We start from the raw sequence: 23,748 nt of genomic DNA on the forward strand, positions 1-23,748 counted from the left end.
GCCAATTTCCAGTCCTCCAGAGCTTAGCGCCGTCGCAGCGATTGGCGTCTAGTTGTCGGAGCCGAAACTCCCAAAGTTTCAGTTTATTCCCATTTTCATCATCATCATGACCCTACCACACCTTCCCCCCCCCACCCCCCACCCACCCCACTCAACCCTGCCCTCCCCATCCCACCCTGCCCTGCCCTCCCTCCACCCTTCCCTTCCCCAATTGAAGTCCTCAGTCAATTCCTCCAGTATTTCCATTCCCAGAACAGCGTGCCGACAGGATTCAAACCGAAGGCGCGCCGATCAATAGTAGGTGCCCAGGTGCGAGGGCATGTGGGCGGACGGGTGCCGTGCATTGGGATAGATGCTTCCGGTCGGAGAGTTCCAGTAGGCGGCGGGAGCGGCGAAGAAACCGGAGGAGGTGACGGGCATCGGCGGAGGGTGGGCGCTGACGAAATTCATCTTCTGCTGGTGGGAATGGTAGGAGCTGACGTAGGAGAGATCGCTGGGGTACTTGTACATGGAGGACTCCGGGGGGTGAGGCTGCAGGGCCTGGGCAATGCCGTGGAAGTCGAACTTGTAGGCGTAGCGCTTGCCGTGGACCTTGGTCATGATGTTCTTGTCGTAGTAATAGCGCAGGGCCCGACTCAGCTTGTCGTAGTTCATGTTGGGTTTGCTCTTCCTCTCGCCCCAGCGTCGAGCCACCTCGTCCGGATCGGTCATCTTGAACTCGCCGTTGGTGCCCTCCCAGGTGATGCAGTTGGCGTTTGAGCTGTCGGACAGGAGCTCCAGGAGGAACTGCCACAGTTGGATCTGGCCGCTACCTGTAACACAGCAAGAGATGCCGTGCCAGAGAGTCAGAGAGAAAGAGAGAGAGAGAGAGAGAGCAAGGGGTGGGTGGGCATGCAGGGGCAGGGGAGGGTGTCTGTGCTAGAAGAGGCTGAGGTCACACTTCCACGAGGGGCTCGATGTCAATCCAAAGTGTTTTAGAATACAATAATCATAATAATTATAACAGGAACCCTTGCATTGATACGGCGCCTTATCACGTCTTCGAGACATTCTCAAACCGCTTCACAGGACATATTGTGAAGTGGATTGACTGTATAATTTGCGGGCGAAACGCGGGCAGCCAATTGCGCACGGCAGTGTCCTTCTGTGGATTGAGAGACCAAATTATCATATTAAAAAAAAGGTTGTTCAATTTTTTTGAAGGGATTGTTATCCCCGGAAAAGCGATCCGCCAATCAGGTAACAACCGGGTTCCTATTTACTGCGGAGTAGGGAAAGTCGCCTAAGGTTTCGTCCCCGCCTGGGAATCGAACAAGGGTCCTCTGGCATGTGAGGCGAGTGCTCTAACCACTACCCTACGGGGACTCCACGGATCCACCATCATCAGTATTGGTGACTGGGTGGGAGGAGGTGGGGTGGGGAAGGGGGGAGGCGAGGGGGGCAGTTTCGGTAACTTGCGTGTCACTATTTGCAGCCATTATCAACCTCACGTTGACGGGCACTGATAATAATCAAAGGCCTCATCACGTCTACGTGACATCTCGAAGCGCCTCACAGAATGTACTGTGAAGAGAATCGACCGTATATTTTGTGGGACTGCAATGCTTTTGACGGAACGTCATCATAATAACAATAGCAACAATAATAATCCTTCCATTTGATGCAGCGCCTTATCACGTTGGGAGGGTCTCAAAGCGCCTCACAGGGTTCACTGTCGAGTGCAGTGAATTTTCGTAGGCGATCAGTGATACGTACCTGGGTTGGCGAGTCGGCTGCTCGTTGGTCCCAGTATCTGGTAAGGATCTGTGAAAGGCAGACGAGGGTTGGTGAAACAAACTAAGATGCCTTATTTACTTGAGGCGAGGGGGGAGGGAGGGGGTTCCGGGCTCTGACCATGCATGGATCAGACCCGCGTAACCACAAGGTTAAAAGGCGTTTCGTTCCTCGATGAAGGATTATCAGTGAATGCGGTGTGAGATTGGTGCTCACTGGGAGATTGTTGGCCCAGGACACCCGGAGAGAGGAACTCTCTTCTCTTCTCGGGTCCTTGCCACGGAGTCATTAAGGACCACCGCAACAAGCATAGATGGGCCCTTGGTTTAACGCCTCACCTCAAGGACGGCACCTCCGAGAACACAGTGCTCCCCCCATATCATTCTCTACCCGCGCCCCCCCCATCCACCCTCCCACCCCTGGTGTTGTATTGGAGCTTCATTGAGTTCCAAAGTCCTGACTTGGAGGCTTTGAACCTACAACCTTGTGACTCAGAGGTGAGAGTGCAAGTGACTGACACTTGATCAGAGACAAATCGCAGAATGTCGGCTGATGGTGGGCTTGATAGGGTGGGGTGGGAGGGCACGAAGCAGGCCGGTGATCGCCGATTGAAGGACGCAAAGGCCTGGTTCGCTCGGGTTGAAGGGGGCAAGCTCGTGGAGGGAATTACGCTTTACAGTGGCGGAGCTTGACGCTGAGCTGGCAGGGGAGGAAGCAGATGACCGTAAGCACGGTCGAAGAGGAAGGTCTTCAGTTGTGATCTAAAAGAGGACAAGGAGAGGGCAAAGGTGGAGGGATTGAAGGAGAGATTTCCAAAGCTTCAGGTCGTAGCGGCTGAAAGTGCAGCCGCCGATGCTGGAGAGGAGGGGACAAGGGACAAGCAGGAGGCCGGAACCAGCCGAGAGGAGGCAGCTGGTAGTGGAGTGGGGAGGAAGGAGATCAGAAAGATAGGGAGGTGCCAGGGTGTGAAAGGATTTGTAGATAGGTGAGAGGATCTTGAAATCGATCCGTTCTGTGATAGGAAGCCAGTGGAGCCTGGTGAGGACCGGTGTGATGGGGGTACGGAGTTTAGAGCGGGTGAGAACGTGGGGAGGCGGAGTTCCGAATCAGTTGCAGTTGGTGGGTAGTGGAACTGGGGTGGCCGGCGAGTAATTGGAGTAATTGGAGTAATCCTCAAATCCAAAGGACGCACCTATTTGGTGACGTTGCTGATCTTCCACTTTGGTCACACTGGAGGCTGAAGGGGGAGTTCCTGGAAGGAAGGGAAGGAGTGTGAGACAAGGGACGTCTTAACAAACCCGCAAAGTTTTATCCCCTTCTCTACCTAACCGAACTTCGATTGTACTTTGCACATCAGAACTGGTAAGAGGGGTCTGAAATTTGATTTCCACAGCCTCATCCCCCCAACCCCTTCTCCAAGCTTTGCACGTTCATCACTCCCCAACCCCTATGGCAGGTAATTGGAGTTGAGATACAGATCAGCCATGATCTAGCCATGATAGAATGGCAGAAGGGGCTCGAGGGACTGAATAGCCTACTCCTGTTCCTATGATCCTATGTTCCCTACCCCCAGCCCAAGCAGGCTTTACTGTTTCCGCTATCTCCTCTGTCTCCCAGCGGATCAACTTCAAGATCCCCTCCCTCCCTTCCTCCCTCCCTCCCTCACCCTTACTTCGCTCAGCAAACATGGACCCTGCTGTGTGTCCTTGACCCACTATTAGCAGCTTCAATTACTATATCCCCCAACCTCCCATCCCTCTGGAACCCCTTCCCTAAATCCCCCCCCCTCCCCCATCTGTCTTGAAAAACCTCCTGAAAACCCACCTCTTCAACCGTGACTAAGGTCACCTCCCCTTCCTCCCCACCCGCCTTACACTCAGTGCCTGACATTGATTCTGTGAAGCGCTCAGAGGCATAAGAATAATAATAATAATCCTTGCATTTGATATGGCACCTTATCACGGTTGAGACGTCTCAAAGCGCTTCACAGAATATACTGTAAAGTGAATTGACTATATTTTGTGGGCGAAACGCGGCAGCAAATTCCGCACAGCAGCGTCCCACGAACAGTCACGGATTGAGTGACCAATTTACTGTTATCATTGTTTGAAGGGATTATTAGCCCCGCAAAGAGATTTGCCAATTGACTGACTTACTGCAAGGCCGGGTTCCAAATTACTGCAAGGTAATCAGAGGCGTGTAGAGTTTGCCTAAGGTTTCGCCCTGCCCGGGAATCAAACCCGGGTCCTCTCGCTTGTGAGGTGAATGCTCTAACCAATATGCTACAGGGGTCCACAAGGCACTTTACCATGCAGGTTGCCTCAGCGAGTCTCTGAAAATAAACCTAACACTCTGCCATGGCTGTCCTTCCGGTTCGCCTTCCACCATCCTAGCAGTCGCAAGTACATGTCAAACCATTACTGTACCCCGCGATATTGCCACATCTCACCAGTTCTGGCCCAGGCTCTACTGGCCCCCCCGTCACCGAAAATATCGACTTCAAGATCCTCACTCTCGTGTTCAAATCCTTTCACTCCCTGGCACCTCCCCTACCTCTCCGACCTCCTCACTCCCCAATCGACCACCCGACGCCTCTGCTCGACTGGCACCGGCCTCCTGCTCGTCCCTCGCCCCCTCCACCCCACCATGGGAGGTCGCACTTTCAGCCGCTACGCCCCAAAACTCTGGAACGTTCTCCCTCAATCCCTCCATCTTGCCCCCACCACTCTCTCCCCTCTTTCAAGTCCCGCCTGAAGATTTTCCTCTTCGACCGTGTTTACGGCCACCTCCCCCTCCCCTGTCTCGGAGTCAGGCTCCCCCACGGCTAAGCGCTCTGAGATATTACCCTGTGCGGAGGGCGCTGCAAGTTATTGTTGTTGTTGTATATTATTTCCTAAAAAGAAATCCGTGTCATTTGCTTTCGAATGAATCAACGCTTTCCGTTTCCGCCGTCTCCCTCGGGAGCCGGTTCCATACTCTTACTACTCGCACACTTTGCTCTCTTAACACAAAACTCTTTTTTACCCTTCGGCTGAGTTGCTGGATGGCTCGCCCATCCTGCCCGTCTGGCTGCGTCGTAAGGCACGTCTAAAAATAGAGGAACACAACACGTGGTTATACATCGACGAAAGGAGAGCAGCCGCAAGCCTGGACTGACCCGTTCACCACTGCTGACTATCTATCGCCTGCTGATCAGTCTAGTCTGGGCCAGGACATCTGTTGAGAGAACACATCTGGGTTATTCTCCTCCGCAAGGAGGGTAGAGCGTGGGTGGCTGGCTGGCTGGTTGGCTGGATGGCTGGTGCTGCAGTCAGGCTCCATTCCAACTGGGGAAGAAAAATAACTTGTTACATTTTAACCCCGTGAGTTAATTTGAGCCTAATTGCCTCCTCCTATTACTGCCCGTTTATTAATGACAAATAATTATATTTGTTTAATAATACGGCGCCTTTCACGTCGGGTGCATGTCCCGAGGTGCTTCACAGGATTTACTGTGAAGTGACTGTGTACGCTTAAGGCGGAAGCCGCAGCCAATTTTGCCAATTTGCCAATCGACTGACAACCAGGTTCCTACTTACTATTAGGTAAACAGAGGCGTAAGTGGAGTAAGGAAACTTGCCTCAGGTTTCGCCCCACCCAGCAATGTCAGTATCCCACAATTAGCCATGAAGTGAATGATTAATTTTACATCTAATGATAATAATCCTTGCATTTGATACAGCGCCTTATCACGTCTTCGAGACGTCTCAAAGAGCTACACAGAATATACCGTGAAGTGAATTGATTGCATATTTTGTGGGCGAAACGCGGCAGCCAGTTGTGTGTGGATTGAAGTGACCGATTTATTGATTTATTGATTTTTGAAGGAATTATTACCCCCGGCAAAGCAATCCGCCAATTGACGAACAACCAGGTTCCTACTTACTGCGGGCTACACAGAGGCGTGTGGAGTAAGGAAACTTGCCCAACGTTTTGCCCTGCCCGGGAATCAAACCCGGGTCCTCTCGCTTGCGAGGCCAGTGCTCTAACCGGTGCTTCTGTGTGAGCGATGAAACATGCGTGACGCAATACTTATACCAATGTACAGGTAGCAGGTTTTGCTTACATTGTAGTTTCCTACCTGGTCTCGCCGTGACCCTCTGGGGTGGCTCGGGATACACCGATTGGTTCGGGAAGATGAACGTTGCACCCCCTGGAAGGAAAATGAGAGACAAATGGAACCGGGCGCAAACAGGGATTGAACCGAGTTGCGGAGAGACTGTACGTCGCACATTCCTGGGCCAACACAGAACAGGAAGGAATCACAAAGCTCGTCTCTCTCCAGAGTGGATACAACTATCAGGAAAGGCTGTCGCCTTGTGACCATTTTGATATCATAATAATAATGATAATAATCCTTGCATTTGCCTTATCACATCGAAAGAACATCTCAAAGCGTTTCACAGGATATACGGTGAAGTGGAAGTGAAAGTGACTGTGTATTGAAGACAAACGTGGCAGTAAATTGGGCACAGCAATGTCCTTCTCTCGCTGGTTAACCTCTGGTACCCCCTCCCCTATCCCTCACCCCACTACCCGAGTGACTACTGTGCATGCATTGAGCCTTGGCAAGAGTATTGGGCAGCCAATACCATTTGGAACTCCATCCCACAAACTCTCCGCCTCGCAAACTCTCTTGCCTCCTTCAAAGTCCATCTCAAGACCCTCCTCATCGACCACGCTTTTGGTCGTCCTCCTACCCCCGCCCTCCCTGCCTCTCCACCCCTCCTGATCCCACCCCCCCCCCCACCCCCCACCACCACCACCCCCAGCTCAGGTGCAAATCCCTGACCATCCAGGGCCTTGGGACGTCCTCCTGAGGACGCTATACGCACGTAATTAGTTGTTGTTGAGCCTTGGTAGTGAGTGTTGGGCAGGTCACTCAACTGTAGAAGGCGTCACAGCCAAGCCTGAGCCTCTCCTCAGTCTGGTTGTCATACACAGGCACCGCCAGTAGAAGGTGCTATAGAGAGACCAGCAGCAAGAATCCCTGGCTGTTTTTTACCTCCCTGACCCTTGGGAGAACCAGAGCAAATTCAACCTCTCAAAACGTATCCGGTTAAGACCTCTAAGCCCTGCCCACCCCATGCCCCGCCTGAGTTGGGAGTTGGGGAGTGAGGGGCGGGGGGTGGGTGGCGGGGGTGTGGGGTTGGTCTGTGCTCCAATGTTTACCTGTGTTTCTGGCATGCATCAGGCGTGGTGAATTTTGTAAGGCTTTGTCAACATCGTCTGAAGTCAAATGAGGAAGTGGCGCTGCAAAACAGGAAGCGATTCAACAGTCACCAAAACAGACAGCAGCCCATTCAGAAGTGACAGTTACCAAAAAAAAAAGCCTCTTTTTTGTGACAATTTTCAAAAAAAAGAGAGAAAAAGAAAATCAAACGCCGGGTTGGTTCGAACGCTCTGGGACTCTAACCTGCGTAAGGGGCACTGTATAAATGCGAGTTGTCGTTGCTGTCGTCGTTATGTGGCAGCCTCTCAACAACGTCAACATCTTGCATTTACACAGCGCCCCTTTCACGCCGGGTAGAGATTGACCATGGCGGACTTTGACGTCTAGCTGGGGAGAGAGGGGAGGTGACCATAGAAAGGGCAGGGAACACTGTGTGAGGTGGTGGTTCTCGGTTTGGTTTGGATACTCTTAAAGCACGGTGATGGGTTTCCGCGCGTGTCAGCAACACGGCTTCAGCAAAAAAAAAACATTTTGTGACCATTGGAAATGGAAAGAGGACATTTAAACCATCAAGCCAGTCCCGCCAGTTTATTACTCCAGGGCAGATATTTTAATCCCATTTCGCTGTCTTTTCTCCATGTCTCTGATTGTCCAACAATCCCCCAGGTAAAATCGGTCATTGCTGTGTGCAAATTGGCTGCTTCGATCGCCTACGAAATAGAATACAATAAAAGATGCCTCGAAGACGCTATCAGGCATACACCAAATGCAAGGATCATCATTATTATTACATTCTTACCAGCCAATAATTCTCACCGCCCCCTGGATAAGTTTAGTCATTTGCTTTTAGACTGTTGGTGGGGACTTCAAGATCTGCTGTGCGCAAATTAGGTCCTTCATTCACCTACAAATGCACAGCGACTCCACTTCACAGCAGAATTCCGTGAAGCTCTTTGAGACATCTTAAACGCAATGGTAAGATCATCACCAAATCATCAAACGCAAGCATTATTTGTATGACTTGTAATAATCCTTGCATTTGATACTGCGCCTTATCAAGTTGTTGAGAAGTCTCAAAGCTCTTCACAGAATATATTGTAAAATTAATTGACTGTGCGTTGTATGAGCGAAACGTGGCAGCCAATTGCGCACAGCAGCGTCCCGCAAACAGCTGCGGATCGGGTGACCAAATTTGTATTTTATTATTTTTATTTTTTTGGGAGGGAATTACTACCGATCCGACAATTGGCTAACAGCTGGGTTCATACTTACTGCTAGGTAAACAGAGGCGTGTGGAGCAAGGAAACTTGTCTAAGGTTTCGCCCTGCCCGGGAATTGAACCCGTGTTCTCTTGCTTGACGAGGCGAGTGCTCTAACTATTAGGCTACAAGACTCCACTAGTCCAGTATGTATGTCCCTGTTTTCCCTTTTCTAGGAGATGAGTGAACCAGCAGTTGGGAAGGGCAGTGAATGCATTCCTTACTCTCTCTGAGGTAGTGCAGATGGGAGAGGAGCACGTCAGCGTTGTAGCTTGGGGTGAGGCGTTGAAAATCCTCCTTGGACATTTTACAGAGCTCCTTCCCGTCAATGTTCTGAAAGAGGGACACCTCAACGTCGATCAGGCTGTACTCCTTCACCGCCCATTCCAGCCACTGCCTCACGTGGTCAGTTGACCACAGCGTGGGATCTACAGGTCAGAAGCAAAAATAACGTCTGTTAGGTTGTTGTTTTTTGGACAGCTGGGTGTCTGACACACGCGGAAATCCGTCACCATGCTTAAGGTTATCCAAACCGAACTGAGAATTCCATCCACCCATCCCATGGAGTGCGTGACCAATTTTATTTGGGAGATTGTCGACCAGGACACTGGGAGAGAGAGAAACTCCCTCCTCTTTTCGAATAGTGCCATCTACCCAAACGGGACCTTGGTTTAACGTCTCATCAGAAGGCAACGAAACACTCCACCAGCACTGCATTGGAGTGTCAGCTTAGACTATGTGATTCCAAGTCCCGACGTGGGGTTTGAACCCACAAACTTCTGACTCGGAGACGAGAGCGCTACCGCTGTTCCAGGCTGACGCATCAACCATTTCCACTGGAAAGCGATCCCCCAATCGACTAACAACCGGGTTCCTACTTATTGCTAGGTAAACCGAGGCGTGTGGAGTATGGAAACTTGCCACTTGTGACGATGCAAGTGCAATACAAAATGACAGTTGTGAAGCACCGTCGGGAGGATGTCCCAAGGCGCTGAACAGTCAGGGATTAGGACCTGAGCGCGGAGGAGGTGAGCAGGAGGGGCGGAAGACAGAGAGGGTAGGAGGGTGACTGAAGGCACGATCGAATGGAAGGTCTTGAGGCATTAGAGGGTTGCAAGGCCATGGAGGGCCTTGAGGTGAGGACGAGAATTTTGAACTCGATCCTCTGAGGGATGGGGAGCCAGTGGAGCCGGGTGAAGGTGGGTGTGATGGCATCACGGAGCCTGGTGCAGGAGAGGACATGAGCTGCAGAGTTCTGGATGACCTGCAGCTTGTGGAGGGAAGAGTTGGGAAAGCTGACAAGTGGGGCATTGGCATAGTCGAGCCTGGTTGTAATGAAGACATGTATGAGGGTTTCGGCAGCCTGAGATGAGAAGCAGATGCGGAGTCAGGCAATGTTGCGGATGTGGGGGAAGGCAGAGCGGGTCATGGCATGGATGTGGTGGAGAAATGACAGTTGAGGGTCGAACAAGACGCCTAGGTTCCTGACTGGCTTGGCAATTTGGAGCGTGCATCTTTGCCTGCTGATGCTGGCGTGAGTCGATCAGGAGAGTCTCGGCCTTGCTAACGTTCAACTGTAGAAAGTTGGCTCTCATCCAGGACTTGATGTCTGACAAACATTTTGTCAGGACAGCAGTGGTCCTGGGGCGGAGGCAGAGAGATACAGTTGGGTGTCAACCGCGTACATGTGGAAGTTGACCCCAAGTCTGCAGATGATGTCACCAAAGGGGAGCATGTACAGGTTGAAGAGGAGAGGACCGAGGACAGAGCCCTGAGGAACACCGCACAAGACGGTGCGGGGGCTGGAGGAGAAGCCATTGGTGGAGACAAAGTGGAGCTGGTGTGAGAGCTAGGATCTGAACCATTCAAGGACGTAACCTTGAAGGTTAAGGTGAGGAGGAGAGGCGGTGGAAGAGGATAGAGTGGTCCACGGTGTTGAAGGCAGCAGAGAGTTCGAGGAGGACGAGGACGAGACAGAGGGAGCACTGGTCACAGATGAACAGAATGTCATTTCTCACGTCGACCAGGGCCGTTTCCGTGCTGTGGGCACGGAAACCAAATGCACATCGGTATCCAAACGCGCTTGGAGAAGGGAAGGAAGCCTTACAATTGTCCCAGCTGCAGGGGCGCTGACATTGAACGAGGGAGGCTGGCCACGGACATCTTTTTTTGGGAGTCCCGTGAGGCGACGGTTAGCGATTTAATTTGGATTCTCGGGCGAGGGGAAACCTTAGGCAAGTTTCCTTACTCAGCCCGCCTCTGTTTAGCTAGTAGCAGCGCTGCTATGAATGAATACATATAATAATAATAATTTGGTCACCCAATCCACTGATTGTGGGACACCGCTGTGCGATTGACAATCCGCTTTACAGTGTGTCCTGTGAAGCGTTTGAGACGCCTCAATGACGTGATAAGGAGCTATATCAAATGAAAGGATTATTATTATTATATTATTATTATTATTATTATTACCTGCTGGTACGATGACACGTCTCTCGTTGGTGGTCATGTTGGGAGGCGGTGCATGTTTCTCCTCCATGTAGCTGCTGTAGCTCATGGGCCCGCCCTCCGCGCCACTCACCATCTTGCCTGCCTTCGCCACGCTGCAGTTCTCTGCGGAGTTTCTGCGTAAAACAAGAGCAGGGATGAGACAAGAGGACCGGAGGGCACAGGTTGAGGTTGGCGTGGACAGACATCAGGAAGTAATTCTTTAGAGTCCCGGGTAGAATCCTGTAGCGCATTGGTTACAGCACACGCCTCGTAAAAGCGAGTGGACCCGGGTTCAATTCCCAGGCGGGGCAAAATCCGTGCATCCCAACTACACATCCCACCGAGGAATTCTGCAGCTCAGTGGTTAGTGACTCGCCTCGCAAGTGAGAGACCTGAGTTCGATTCCCAGCAGGATGAAATGTTGGGCAAGTCTCCTTACTCCAAATGCCCCTGTTTATCTAGCAGTAAGTCATCGATTGGCCGATCGCTTTCCGGGGGTAATAGTCCCTTCGGAAAAAATAATAATAATAAATTGGTCGCTCAATCCACGACTGTTTTTGGGACACTGCTGTGTCGCTCACAAAATGTAGTCAGTTCCCTTTACGGTATATTCTGTGAAACGTCTCAAAGATGTGATCAGGTTCTGTATCAAATACAAGGATTATTATTATTACTGTAGAACTCACACCCAATGCCACCGAAACCCTCACCCCCACTAAACTCCGTACCCCCATGACACCAGTCGTCGGCTGATGTGAAGTAGCGCTTTATCCCGTCGTCGAGACGTCTCCAAAAACGTTTCATAGGACAATAATAATGAGAATTATACAGTATACAGGATATACTGTAAAAGTGGATTGAGTGTGTATTTTGTGGGTGAAATCAAACGCAAGCTCTCGTCTGTCCGATCGGTGTTTGAGCTGGGAGTACGCAGTCACTACAGTGCATGTTTTGAGGCAGGTCGATGTTGATCGAGTGCAAAGGTCTTTTATCCGTCCCGTCTCCGTAACACCCAGCAGCGGAGGCTCACAGGAGATACGGGAGAACAGACGTGCTCCTGTTCTGTTCCTGTGCACAGAGAGGTCAGCGCACAGACAGGCAAAGGGAAGTGGAATGTTTTGATACCAGTGGAGCAGAAACCGAACACAGCTTCTGACCTGACCCAACACTAGGCAACTTGTGTGTGTGTGTGCGCGTATGTGTGTGTGCTCTGTATTAGCCACATCTCTACACACCGATAGGTTCCGCTGTTGTGAATAAAAAAATATCTTTTTAAACCCTTGGTTCGACACAGCGCCTTAACATGTTGCCGAGACGTCTCAAAGCGCTTCAGAGGATGTATTGTAAAGTGAAGTGACTGTGTATTTTGAGGGCGAACGCACGGCAGCCAGTTTGCACATGGAATCGTCCTACAAACAGCCATGGAGTGAGTGACCAATTTTATTTGGGGAGTGGTTGGCCAGGACAGAGAGAGAGAGAGAGAAACTTCCTTCTCTTTTCAAATAGTGCCACGGGATCTTTAATTTCAACTGAACAGGCACAGACGGGACCTCGGTTTAACGTCTCTTCTGAAGGACGGCACCTCCGACACTCCCCCACACCCCAGCGCTGCATTGGAGCGTCAGCTTAAGACTACGCGATTCCAGGTCCTGACGTGGGGGCTTGAACCCACAACCTTCTGACTCGGAGGCGAGAGAGAGCCCCACCACTGAGCCAGGCTGAGACACACGTTATATCAAATACGAAGGGAGATTATTAAGATCGAAAGTGCGGAATGGCAAAGTTACTGAAGTTTGTCAATGAACGCAAGAAACACTGCGTTCGACCCTTTGCTGTTCTCGTCTTTGGCTGCACCCAGTGCTACCTGTTATAATAATAATAATAATCCTTGCATTTGATATAGCGCCTCATCACGTCTTCGAGACATCTCAAAGCGCTTCACAGGATACGCTGTAAAGCGGATTGACTGTGTATTGCGCGAGCAAAATGCGGCAGCCAATTGCGTACAGCAGCGTCACACAAACAGTCGTGGATTGAAGTGACCAAATTATTAATTATTAAGTAACTGCAGTATTATAATGATTGTAATATTAAAATTATAAATGTGCGCCAATAAACACGTATTTGTCCCGACAGGGAAAAAAAAACAGGTAAAAAAGAGATTTTTACTTCCCAAATCTGCCCCCTACTCAATTGCTGGGGGCAAGTTTTCAGCAAACTGCAACTTGTCGGTACACTACCTGACAGGATTTAACCTGTTTTGCTTGACTCAACAATAAAAAAAACAGATTAAATTTAAGCAGCGCCTTTCACGTCCCAAGGCACTGGGAAGGGTTTGCATCCGAGCTGGGGGTTGGTACCAAGAGGAGGGGCTGGAGGGCAAGCTGGTGGGGAGGCAGAGGAGGGGAGATGACCGAAGATACGGGCGAAGAGGAAGGTCTTGAGACGGGCCTTGAAGGAGGTGAGGGTGAGGTGGGGGGGGGGGGGCGAGGCGGAGGGATTCATGGACGGAGTTCCAAAAGGGTGGGGGCAGAAAGGCTGAAGACCTGACTGCCAACGGTGGAGAAGCGGGCAGGGCGGGTGACGTGGAGTAGGCCAGTGTGGTTTTAAGAGGTCACAGAGGAAGGGAAGAGCACGAGGGCAAGAATCTTAAGCTCGATCCTCCGAGGCTAAGCTCCTCTAAGGCCGGGCGAGGATGGGTGGGGTGGGGGTGGGGGGGGGTGATCGGTTTACGGAGCTTGGCACGTGCAGTGCCGGGTGAGGGCGGGGGGGGGGTGTGCTCTGCATTGTCAGAGGCACCGTACTTCGGATGAAACATTAAACGGTGGTCCCGCTGCGCCTGTTCAGGGGGACGTTAAAAATCCCGTGGCGCTATTGGAAAAGAGAGTCCATCTCATCCCTCGCAAGGTTTGCCATCCCCTTCTCTCCCCACCCACTCCCCTCCCACTCTCCAACCTACCCCCTCACCCAGGAAGCCAGCATGGCAGAACTGTTCTTTTTTTTTTGAAATAAAATAATATATGACAGAATCGTATGACTTCCAGATGACGGGGACAGGAGTTATTTCGGCCAAGCCATCACGCTCACACACGTGTTCACCAACACACGCGTGTGTGCTCGAGACAGGCTGTAACTCTCCGAGATGATTCCGATTAGCCAAAGAGTTTGGGAATTTTTTTTTATCTTTCTTGGCAAATCAAAGAAAAAGAGACACAAACTGTCTGTAATTGTCTCTCGCTGCCCCTGAGCTCAGGCACTTTTGTGTCTGCCTTTAGAGCGACCAGATGTGCTATAAATATTAGCAGTGTGTGTGTGTGTGTGTGGGTGTTTTTTTTTTAAAAAAAAACGTTACAGTGCACAGAAGCATCTGGTTTTAGTTTGACCGCACACTATAATTCCTTCTTGTCTCGGTCACAGTCAATGTGGCAATTTTTTTCTCTCTCCCTTTCTGTCTCGTGTGCGACGTTGAGCTGAAATGATTAAAGCAACATGCAAGGCCATATCTCCTACGTATATGTTTGTTTCCGTGTGTGTATGTGTGTGTGTGTCTGTGTGTGTGTGTCTGGGTGGGTGTCTCTATCTCTCTATGTGTGTATCTCGCGCTGTGTACGTGACTGGGTGTATGTCTATGTATGTGTGTCTCTCTGGCTGTGTTTGTGCTTGTGTGTGTGTGTCTCTTGCTCACTGTATCTGGGTGTAATTGACTGATATATCTCTGTTTGTGCGTGTGTGTCTATCTCTCTGTGTATATGACTGGGTATCTGTGTATGTGTGTGTCTCTGTCTGTGTATATGTGACTGCGTATCTGTGTGTGTGTGTGTGTCACTCTATCTGTCTGTGACTGCGTATATATCTGTGTGTGTGTGTATGACTCTCCCTGCGTATATGACTGCATATCTCTGTGTGTCTGTATGTGTGTGTCTCTCTCTGTGTGTGTGACTGCGTATATAACTGTGTGTGTGTGTGCGCGCGTGTGTTTTTTTCTGACGGAAGCTTTGCAGCAAAGTTAACTGGAGCTCTCGTTTTCACTGGTGCAGGGAGGGCAGCAAAAAAAGGAAGAAAAGCACGTATTCTTTTTCCTCTTTCTCTCTCTCCAAAGAAAAAAATGATTGGGGGCCAACTGAGAGGAGAGAGAGAAAGAGACACAACGAGAAGGGTGCAAGGAAATGGGATGCGGTGACCGGGGACCGAGGTTTCAGTCCAGCCCAAACCAACAAGATTTTTTTTCGGTCAGCCTGGATGAAACATATTCTTATATATGTATATACAGTACAACAACAATCACAAATTATTATAATAATAATCCTTGCATTTGGTATAGCTCCTTATCACGTCCTCGATATGTCTCAAAGCGCTTCACGGGATGCGCTGCAAAGTGAATTGACTGCGTATTTTGTGGGTGAAACGCGGCAGCCAATTGGGCCCGGCAGCTTCCCACAAACAGACGAGGATTTGAGTCACGTTTTGAATTTTTTCTTTTTTTGGGGGAAGGATTATTACTCCCTGGAGAGCGATCCGCCAATCACCTAACAGCCGGGTTCCTACTGACTGCTGGCCAAACAGAGCCGTGTGGAGTAAGGAAACTTGCCTAAGGTTTCGTCCCCGCCCGGGAATCGAACCCGGGTCCTCGCGCTGACCACTACGCTACGGGACTCCACGGGAGTAGCGGATAAAGACCTTTCTTTTCGACCGCGCCTTTAGTCACCTTCCTCCCCCTCCCCCTTGGCTCGACCCCGTGATCCGTCACTGTGAAGAGAGCTCTGAGACGCCGACCGGCGTGGCGGGCGCTATATAAATCCAAGTTGTTGTTGTTGTTGTTGTACAAAGTAACTTGCGGCACCGATAGGCGGCAAATTCTCCCGATTTAAAAAATATGAAGCGAGAGAGCTGGTAAAAAAAACAACAATAACTTGCATTTGTTTAGCGCCCTTCACGTAGGGTAGGGTCCCGGAGCTCTTGATAGAAATAAAAAACAGATAGAGATAAATGGACAAGATTCTGCAGCGGGACGGGGTGTGAGGAGGGGGCGGGGGTGAGGGGTTGGTGGTGGAGTGGGGATCGGGAGGGCAGTGAGGAGCAGCATTCCAACACAGCCTTCGTTGGATTTCCTGCTTTATTCGCAAAGCAGATGGAAAAGATACTTTCCAATTATATAAAATTAGTTTACGATCCTGACCTATTTTGCCATGATGACTAGTAGCAGCAACTGGAGGACTTGAAGGCGTATGGGGACAGAGGGTGGTAATGGGATTCAGTAATAATAAATAATATTATTAATTAATAAGTCATATTATGAATAATTCATGTTATTAATAGCAATAATCAGCTGTAACAGACCAGATATCGTCATTAAAAAAAAGGAAATAGATTGGACATATGGTATCATTGATATGGCTATCTTAAGTGATTGCAATTAGAAATTTACAATTTACCATTGAGTCCTGTAGCGTATTGGATAGAGCACTCGCCTCTGTTTACCCAGCAGTAAATAGGAACCCGGTTGTCAGTCCATATACTTTACACTATATTCTGCGAGTTTAATACAGAGAAACAGTACCGTTATTCTGGGAATTTAACACAGATACACAGGACCGTTTATCTGCATTCAATCGCATCTATAAATACACTAAAGATAACACTTCCACTTTGAGTGCCAACCAAGAATAGTTAGTCACACTCTTGCATTTGTGTCAGAAGATTGTGGTTTCAAACCATACCAATCGCGACTTGGAGCTCAAGAGTCTAAGCTGACTGTCCAGTGCAGCATTGGGGGACAGCTGACAAAGACTAAGCTGACACTTCAATGCAGTGCTGGGGGTGGGGGAGTATGTGTTGCATTATTGGTGGTGCCGTCTTTCAGATATAACGTTAAACTGAAGTCCCGTCTGCCTGTCCAAGTGGACATTAAAGAACCCGTGGCGCTATTCGAAAAGAGAAGGGAGTCTCTCTCTCTCTCTCTCTCTCTCTCTCCCGGGGGTCCTGGCCAACGATCCCCCAAATAAAATTGGTCACTCGCTCCATGGCTGTTTGCGGGACGTTGCTGTGCGCAAACCGGCTGCCGCACTTTGCCAACAAAATACACAGTCACTCCACTTTACAGTATATCCTGTGAAACGCTTTGAGACGTCTCAACGACGTGATAAGGCGCTGTGTCAAACGCAAGGAATATTATTATTATTATTAACTCTTGCACAAGGCTCTGAATGAAACATTTTGCCACATCAGGGCATCGTGAAATCTTCCTCGATGCCCTGTCCCATATCGCTTCCCCGCTGCTCACCCCCCCCACTCCCCCCACTCCCCCCCACCCGCCCCGTCAAACGAAAAAACAATTCCCGTCAGCGCAGTTTTTTTTCTTTACCAGTTCCTGACGGGCAGATCAGTTGTTTTGGGTTTTTTTTGGCCCCTGAATGTCTGGTGCCAGGGACGGCAGAAAGAATGGAAAGCTGACGAAAGCAATAAAGGGAAGAGAGGGGTTGTTGGACTGAAGAAACAGCCTCAGTTTCCTACAGAGTGAGAAAAAGAGAAGAGAGAAGGAACAGGTCAGCATTCGAAACAAGAGCAGAAATACGGGGAAAAGGTTAGACCCACAAACTGCCAGGAAAGCCAATGGGAAAGATTAAATAAACGAACGAACAAGCAAGCAAGCAAGCAAATAAATAAATAAATAAATAAAGATAAAAGGTTCAAAGAATAAAGTTGCGGACCTGCTTGGCCCAGTAACCGGATCACAGAGATCGCCACAGAGGGTGAAAGCTTGACCGACAGGGCTCTCAACGCCAAGCTACGCGGTTTTGGCTGGTTAGACTCCACCAGTTACCCCCAACGCACACTCTGGGGTCCCCCGAGCCTTGGCTCTAGCCAACCTGCGCCTAATACTCTTCGGAATTAGGTAAGCAGGATGTGTCCATCCAGGGAGACAGGGAGAGAGAGATAGAGAGAGAGTGCCTTCCATTCCAGCAATCTATCTCTGGGATTTCCACGTGTAGTTGGGTTTCATGGAAATCCCAGTTCGGTTTGGAGACTCTTAAGCGCGGTGATGGGTTTCCGCAGGTGTCAGACACCCGGCTGGCCAAAAAAAAACAAGGAATAAGGTTGACCGGTTAATCGCAAACTCGATCTCCTCCCTGCGCACACGATTTTCCTGTCTTGTTCTCTCTCTCCAAGCTCCCACTTCAATCGCCGATTTATAACGACAATAAGAGAATGATAACCCTTACATTTGATGCGACGCCTTTCACGTCAGGAGTCTTTTTTTGGGGGGTGGGGGTGAGGGTCAGCCGGGTACCAGCCGCTTGCGGGAACTGGTGTAGGAGCAGGGGCAGGGCCCAGCGAGCGGAGGGAGCGGCCAGGTTGGTGAAGCTTTTAGCAGGTCGCAGAGTTAGGGAGGAGCGAGGCCGCGGAGGGCTTTAAAGGTGAAGACGAGGAACTTGAACCCGATCCTCTGGGGGATGAGCGAGGATAAGGGTAATCAACTCACGGAGCTCAGTGCGAATCAAGTGTAGTGACTGCGTGTTTGTAGGGAACCATCCTTTCAACAACAACAACAACAAGATTGCATTTATAGAGCGCCTTTCACGTCGGGAGGACGTCCCAAGGCGCTGGACAGTTGGGTCGGAACCCAAGCAGCGGGGAAATGGTCAGGGTGAATGCGTGGTCAAAGAGATAATTCTTAAGCCGGGTTTTCAGACTGGGATGGAGGGGAGGGAGAAGGGCAGAATTCCTTTTAGATCAGGCTGGCCCAGCTCAGCTCATGAGAGTGCCAAGAGGCTTGCTTCGTGGCGTTTCTGGCAGAGCTCAGTGAACAGCGAGAGCCACAAGGGAAGCCCACGGGATACGACACATTTCTGGGCATAAATCATCGGGAACATTGGCACTGATTAGAGTGGACCTGAGGGAGGGAGGGAGTGAGGGTGGAGTGAGGGAGGGAGTGAGGGAGGGAGGGAGGGAGGGAGGGAGGGAGGGAGTGAGGGTGGAGGGAGGGACATGGTCAAGAACCTTAGCTTGATGAAAACCCAGCAGCTCAGAACAACAGCTGCTTAGTCCATTTGGCTGCCTTGTTCGACTGCACCTCACTCACTCGTTTACTGGGACGTGTTAGCACAGCCCACGGTGGGACTTGTCAGGCAATTTCTTACACACAGTCGCTACACATCGCAAGCCCTCGGAGAACCTTCAAGCAATGCCGTTTCAAACGCGATAAGAATTATTCTTGCCAACTTGGTGGGCAATTGCTTGTAAATTTACGCAGTAGCCACACCTCGCAGAAAGAAGCGCTTGGAAGAGGTCGACAACGCGATCAGACACCGTTAAGAAATGCAAGGAACTCTCGAGGGTTTGGCTTTCTTACGGGGACGTCGTAGTGGGCAAGGCAGCCTCCTCGCTTGCCTGCAAATTACGCAGTCACTACGTGTTAGAGAAACGTTTTGCGAGGCATCAGTGTTTGAGCCATTACAGGTGTTGTGTCAGGTGCGAGGATCAATGTTCCACGTTATACCAATATCTTTCCATTTTACGTAGAGGCTTATTACGTTGGTGAGATGGCTTAGGCTGATCCTATCCCTCGCTTTTTCTGCCATCCTTTCTATAACAACGTAACGACTTGCACGTAGACAGTGACCCTCACGTGGAGCCAGGGTTTCGGAGCGCTTATCGGTGGTGGAGCCTGACGCCAAGCCAGGGGTTAGGAAGGGGGGGAGGACTAGTGGGGAGGGTGGAGGAAGGTCGAGCAGGAAGATCTTCAGTTGTGATCTAAAAAAGGGGGAGGAAGGGGGTGAAGGCGGAGGGATCGAGGGAGAGTGTTCCAGAGCTTCGGGGTGCAGTGGTTGAAAGCAACGGCCGCCGATGGTGTAACGGAGGGGACAAAAGGGACAACCAGGAGGCCAGAGCCGGCTGAACGATGGCGGTGGGTAGCGGAGCGGGGGAGGGAAGAGCCAGGGAGGTACCAAGAGCGTGTCACCTGGACCCGTTGACCTGGTTGGGGTTGTACTCCATCTTGACGGTGACGCGAGCCGGCGGGTGGGGCAGCCACTCCTGCTGCGGGTCTCGGGGGCTGATCTTCGGGGTCTGCCCGTAGTCACCGGCGGCCGAGGAGGCGGTCATCTCGGCTTTGGCGAGGTGTGGCGTTCCGTAGGCGCACTCAAACAGAGACTGGTCCTCACTGACGACAGAGAGCGCTTCCTTTATAGACGAAAACAACAACAACAACAAAAAACAAATTACATTTATACACCGCTTTCACATCGGGGAGGGAAGCTTCCCTCCCACCCACCCCATCCCATCCACGCCCCTTCCCCCCGCAAAAAAATAAATAAAAATTGGCCGCTCGAGCCACGATTGTTTGCAGGACGCCACTGGGCGCGATTTGGCTGCCGTGTTTCGCCCAGCAAAATACGCAATCAATCCATTTTACAGCATACACTGTGAAGCGCTTTGAGACGTCCTCGACCACGTGATAAGGAGCTGTATCAAATGCGAGGATTATCATTATTATTATTATTATTATTAGGATTGTCAAGGGTAGTGACCGTGTGTTTGTGGAGCACCGTGCTTTCACAGCAAACGCGCTACACCAAATGCAAGGATTATGTTGCTTGTGTTTATTATCTGCGGCCGTCTTAACCCACAACACCAACGGTGTGGTAAGCTCCGGGGCCAGGCTGACCGTAACCGATTGCCACATTGCACTAGGGCCTCTCTGACCAAACTACCGTATCGTAATCCCACAAAAGGTTACGACACACTGGCTGCCGCTTAGGAAACTGGTCAGGAGAGGATTTAGCAAAACCCTCTGGGTCTTGCGTTAGTCTCGGGTGAGCGGTGCAATTACGTAAGACCCTGAGGAGCTGTTGCATGTGGCACAGGAGTGCCACAGAGAGAGGGGGCACTGTGCCTAACCACTGGAACAACAACAGTAGCAACAACATTTCACCCACCCAATTCCACTGTTTGGTGGAGGGCAGGGAGGTCGGAGGTAGGAGGGTGACTGAAGACATGACTGTTTGTGGGACGCTTGCTTGTTCAATTGGCTGCAACTGTGCCCCTACCCATTTCTCCCCTCTCCCTCCCCGCACACCCAGCAAAACAGTGCAAAGAATTACTTTTCCCACAGAGTGTCATTTAGCGTGTTGGCTAGCGCTCTCGCCTCACAAGCGAGAGGACCCGGGTTCGATTCGCGGGCAGGGTGAGTTTCCTTACTCCACACGCCTCTGTTTTCCTAGCAGTAAGTTGGAAATCGGTTGTTAGTCGATTGGCGGATCGCTTTCTGGGGGGCAAAAATCCCTCGCCAAAAATTAAAAATGTGGTCATTAAATCCATGACTGTTTGTGGGACACTGCTGTGCGCAATTGGCTGCCCCGTTTCGCCCACAAAATACCCAATCAATCAATCCAATCAATACAGTATATTCTGTGAAGCACTTTGAGACGTCTCAATGACTCTATATGAAACCCAAGGAGTACTATTATTATTATTACTTAAACGTGATTTCTTTCAGAAGACACGAGTTGGAAGAAACAGCACAGTTCCCCCCCCAGATTGATTGTCTGGCAAAGGTCAAGCAAATCCCAGCTCGTGTCCCAAATTCCAATAAATTAGTTTTGTAAGTCCACCAACTTTCTTATCAACAGCAGCCAGGCCTGTTAAGTCCACTTCCTCTCGGCCTACCCCATCTCAATGCCTGGAAAGAAAGTGTGAGAAGGTGCTCCATCTGCCAAAAGATGCGTGGACAGAGGATCAGCAGATAGTAGGAGGTGTAACAAACACAAACAGAGCTGACTTTTGTCTGAGACGCAGAAATTTATAGCTGATGGATCACAAGACTCCCTTCGACCCATCTGATCCCATCGTTCCACCCGCCCTACGGCCTGCCCATCGAGCTGTTTTTTTAAATGAATCCCAATGTCCTGTGCTCAACCACACTTCCTGGCAGCCCCATTCCAATGACCCTCCGTCGGATCAGTCGGGAACATGACATTTAATGCGACTTAAGCGAAGTCCGAGTTGCAGGCAAAGTTGTGTAACATCGCATTTAATCAATAATCGACACGGCGTCCATGTAATTTAATGCAGCCGGTAAGTGCGCCTTTGGTGACGGGTCAAGACTACGGTTACCGCGATTCAATGCGTCTTGACCCGTCGCCGCATGTGCACTTACAGGCAAACATTGGAGTCGCAATGAATCCGACAAATGAAGCTCTTCTGCCCACCTGGCGACCGATCAACGCTACATATATTATATATTATATTATCAATTGCTGTGCACAATTGACTGCCGTGTCTCGCCCACAAAATACACAGTCACTTGACTTTACAGTATATCCTGTGAAGCGCTTTGAGACGGCTCAACAACTTAATAAGGCGCTATATCAAATGCGAGGGTCATTACTTATATATTATAAAGATAAGACTTACGTGAGTTTTACTGTATATGTTTTCTGCCATGAGGGGCAATACTGTATAGGGAAAGAATGGGCTGCCATAGCTTTAATATGCATGGGTTAAACATGGTACAGAAACCTTGCCTTAATATCACTAGCCAGTTCAGTACTCGTGTATTTGTTACGTGTACGTCACATAAAATCCGGCTCACATACTTTGCATAAAGTCACATTAAACGTATGGTCCCAACTGATACGCCTTATGTAGAGGATTACTGTATAAACGAGCCAGGTTGCAGTGCAAATGGGTTACACCGGGAATTTTATTGTGCAAATCCATGACCTTTTCAGGTCCCGTATCCTTTCATTCGGATTCCTAGGAACGCAGCAGGAAGAGCAAGTGACAAACACTGAATAAACAACTTCCACAGAACAATGCAATGGCGTAACACAGCCCATTCAGGGCCACTCAGGACATTTGCTGGCTGCGTTTAAGACTTTAACCGTGCTCATTGGAAATATAGTGCATAACTTTAATAATAATATGGAGTCCCATAGAATAGCCGTTAGCGTGCTCGCCTCTCAAGCGAGAGGACCCATGTTCGATTCCGAGGCAGGGTTGAAATTTAGGCAAGTTTCCTCACTCCACACGCCTCCGTTTAACTTGGAGCAAATAGGAAACCCGGCTGTTAAGTCGATTGGCGGATCGCTTTCCAGGGGAAATAATCCCTCCACATACAAAAAAATTGGGTCACTCAAAATTGGGACACTGTTGTGCGCAATTGGTGCTGTGTTTCGCCCACAAAAATACACAGTCACTCCACTCTGCAATACATTCTGTGAGTCGCTTTGAGGCATCTCAACAACGTGATAAGGCCCTATACCAAATGCATTGATTATTATATTATTATAATACAAAGGATTCTGAGAAATGGACATCGACGTGTTTCGGTAACACTCTGCTCTCTGAGTCAGAAGGTTGTGAGTTCAATCGCCCACATTAAAGTCACATCGTCTAAGGTGAAGCTCCAATGCAGCACTGGGGTGTGCTGCATTGTCGGAAGTGCTGTCCTTCGGGTGAGACGTTAAATCGCGGTCCCATCTGCCTGTTCAGGTGGATGTTAAAGATCCCAGGGCACTATTCGTAAAGAGAAGGGAGTTTCTCTCCTGGTGTCCTGACCGACAATCCCCCAGATAAAATTGGTCACCCACTTCACGGTTGCTTGCGGGGAAATGCTGTGCACAAACCGGCTGCCCGTTCACCGAAGATATCCACAGTCACTACACTTTATCATCCCCCCAACCCTCCTCGCCACCCCCCCCCCCCCCACCACCCGCCTCCACCCCGGCTCGGATGCCCAGTCAGCTCTATGAGCGCTGTGACACATTCAACCAAAGTAAAAGGCGCTGTATATAATATTGTTACTGCTACTAATACTATTGTGCTTATTGATAAATAATCAATAATCATAATAATATTTATTTCGCACACAAAATACACAGTCAATCCACTTTACAATATATTCCGTGAAAGTGCTTTGCCACGTCTCAGGGACGTGATAAAGCGCTATATCAAATGCAAGGATTATTATTATTATTATTATAAATCTGTGGCTCTCGATTTTCAGTCCACAAG

At 50.0% G+C, this 23,748-nt stretch overlaps 1 protein-coding gene across 5 annotated transcripts in view; it reads right to left on the minus strand.

Moving 5' to 3' along the window:
- Positions 1-210: 210 nt before the first annotated feature.
- erg (ETS transcription factor ERG) overlaps positions 211-23,748 on the minus strand; it is a 77,492-nt gene continuing 53,954 nt past the window's right edge. For 2 of the 5 annotated variants that reach the window (XM_042334548.1, XM_007909471.2), the window contains 9 exons: positions 19,694-19,914; positions 10,717-10,868; positions 8,469-8,672; positions 6,985-7,065; positions 5,879-5,965; positions 4,798-4,860; positions 2,966-3,025; positions 1,756-1,803; positions 211-812 (listed from right to left, as the gene is read on the minus strand). In XM_042334548.1, coding sequence (XP_042190482.1) covers positions 292-812; positions 1,756-1,803; positions 2,966-3,025; positions 4,798-4,860; positions 5,879-5,965; positions 6,985-7,065; positions 8,469-8,672; positions 10,717-10,868; positions 19,694-19,914 — 1,437 coding nt within the window. In that variant the 3' untranslated portion in view covers positions 211-291. The remainder of the gene's footprint in view (positions 813-1,755; positions 1,804-2,965; positions 3,026-4,797; positions 4,861-5,878; positions 5,966-6,984; positions 7,066-8,468; positions 8,673-10,716; positions 10,869-19,693; positions 19,915-23,748) is intronic. The other 3 variants (XM_007909470.2, XM_007909472.2, XM_042334549.1) reach the window with 3 other exon arrangements.

This window comes from Callorhinchus milii, unplaced genomic scaffold, assembly GCF_018977255.1.
Source record: "Callorhinchus milii isolate IMCB2004 unplaced genomic scaffold, IMCB_Cmil_1.0 Scaffold4, whole genome shotgun sequence".
In the NCBI taxonomy this organism is placed as follows: domain Eukaryota; kingdom Metazoa; phylum Chordata; class Chondrichthyes; order Chimaeriformes; family Callorhinchidae; genus Callorhinchus; species Callorhinchus milii.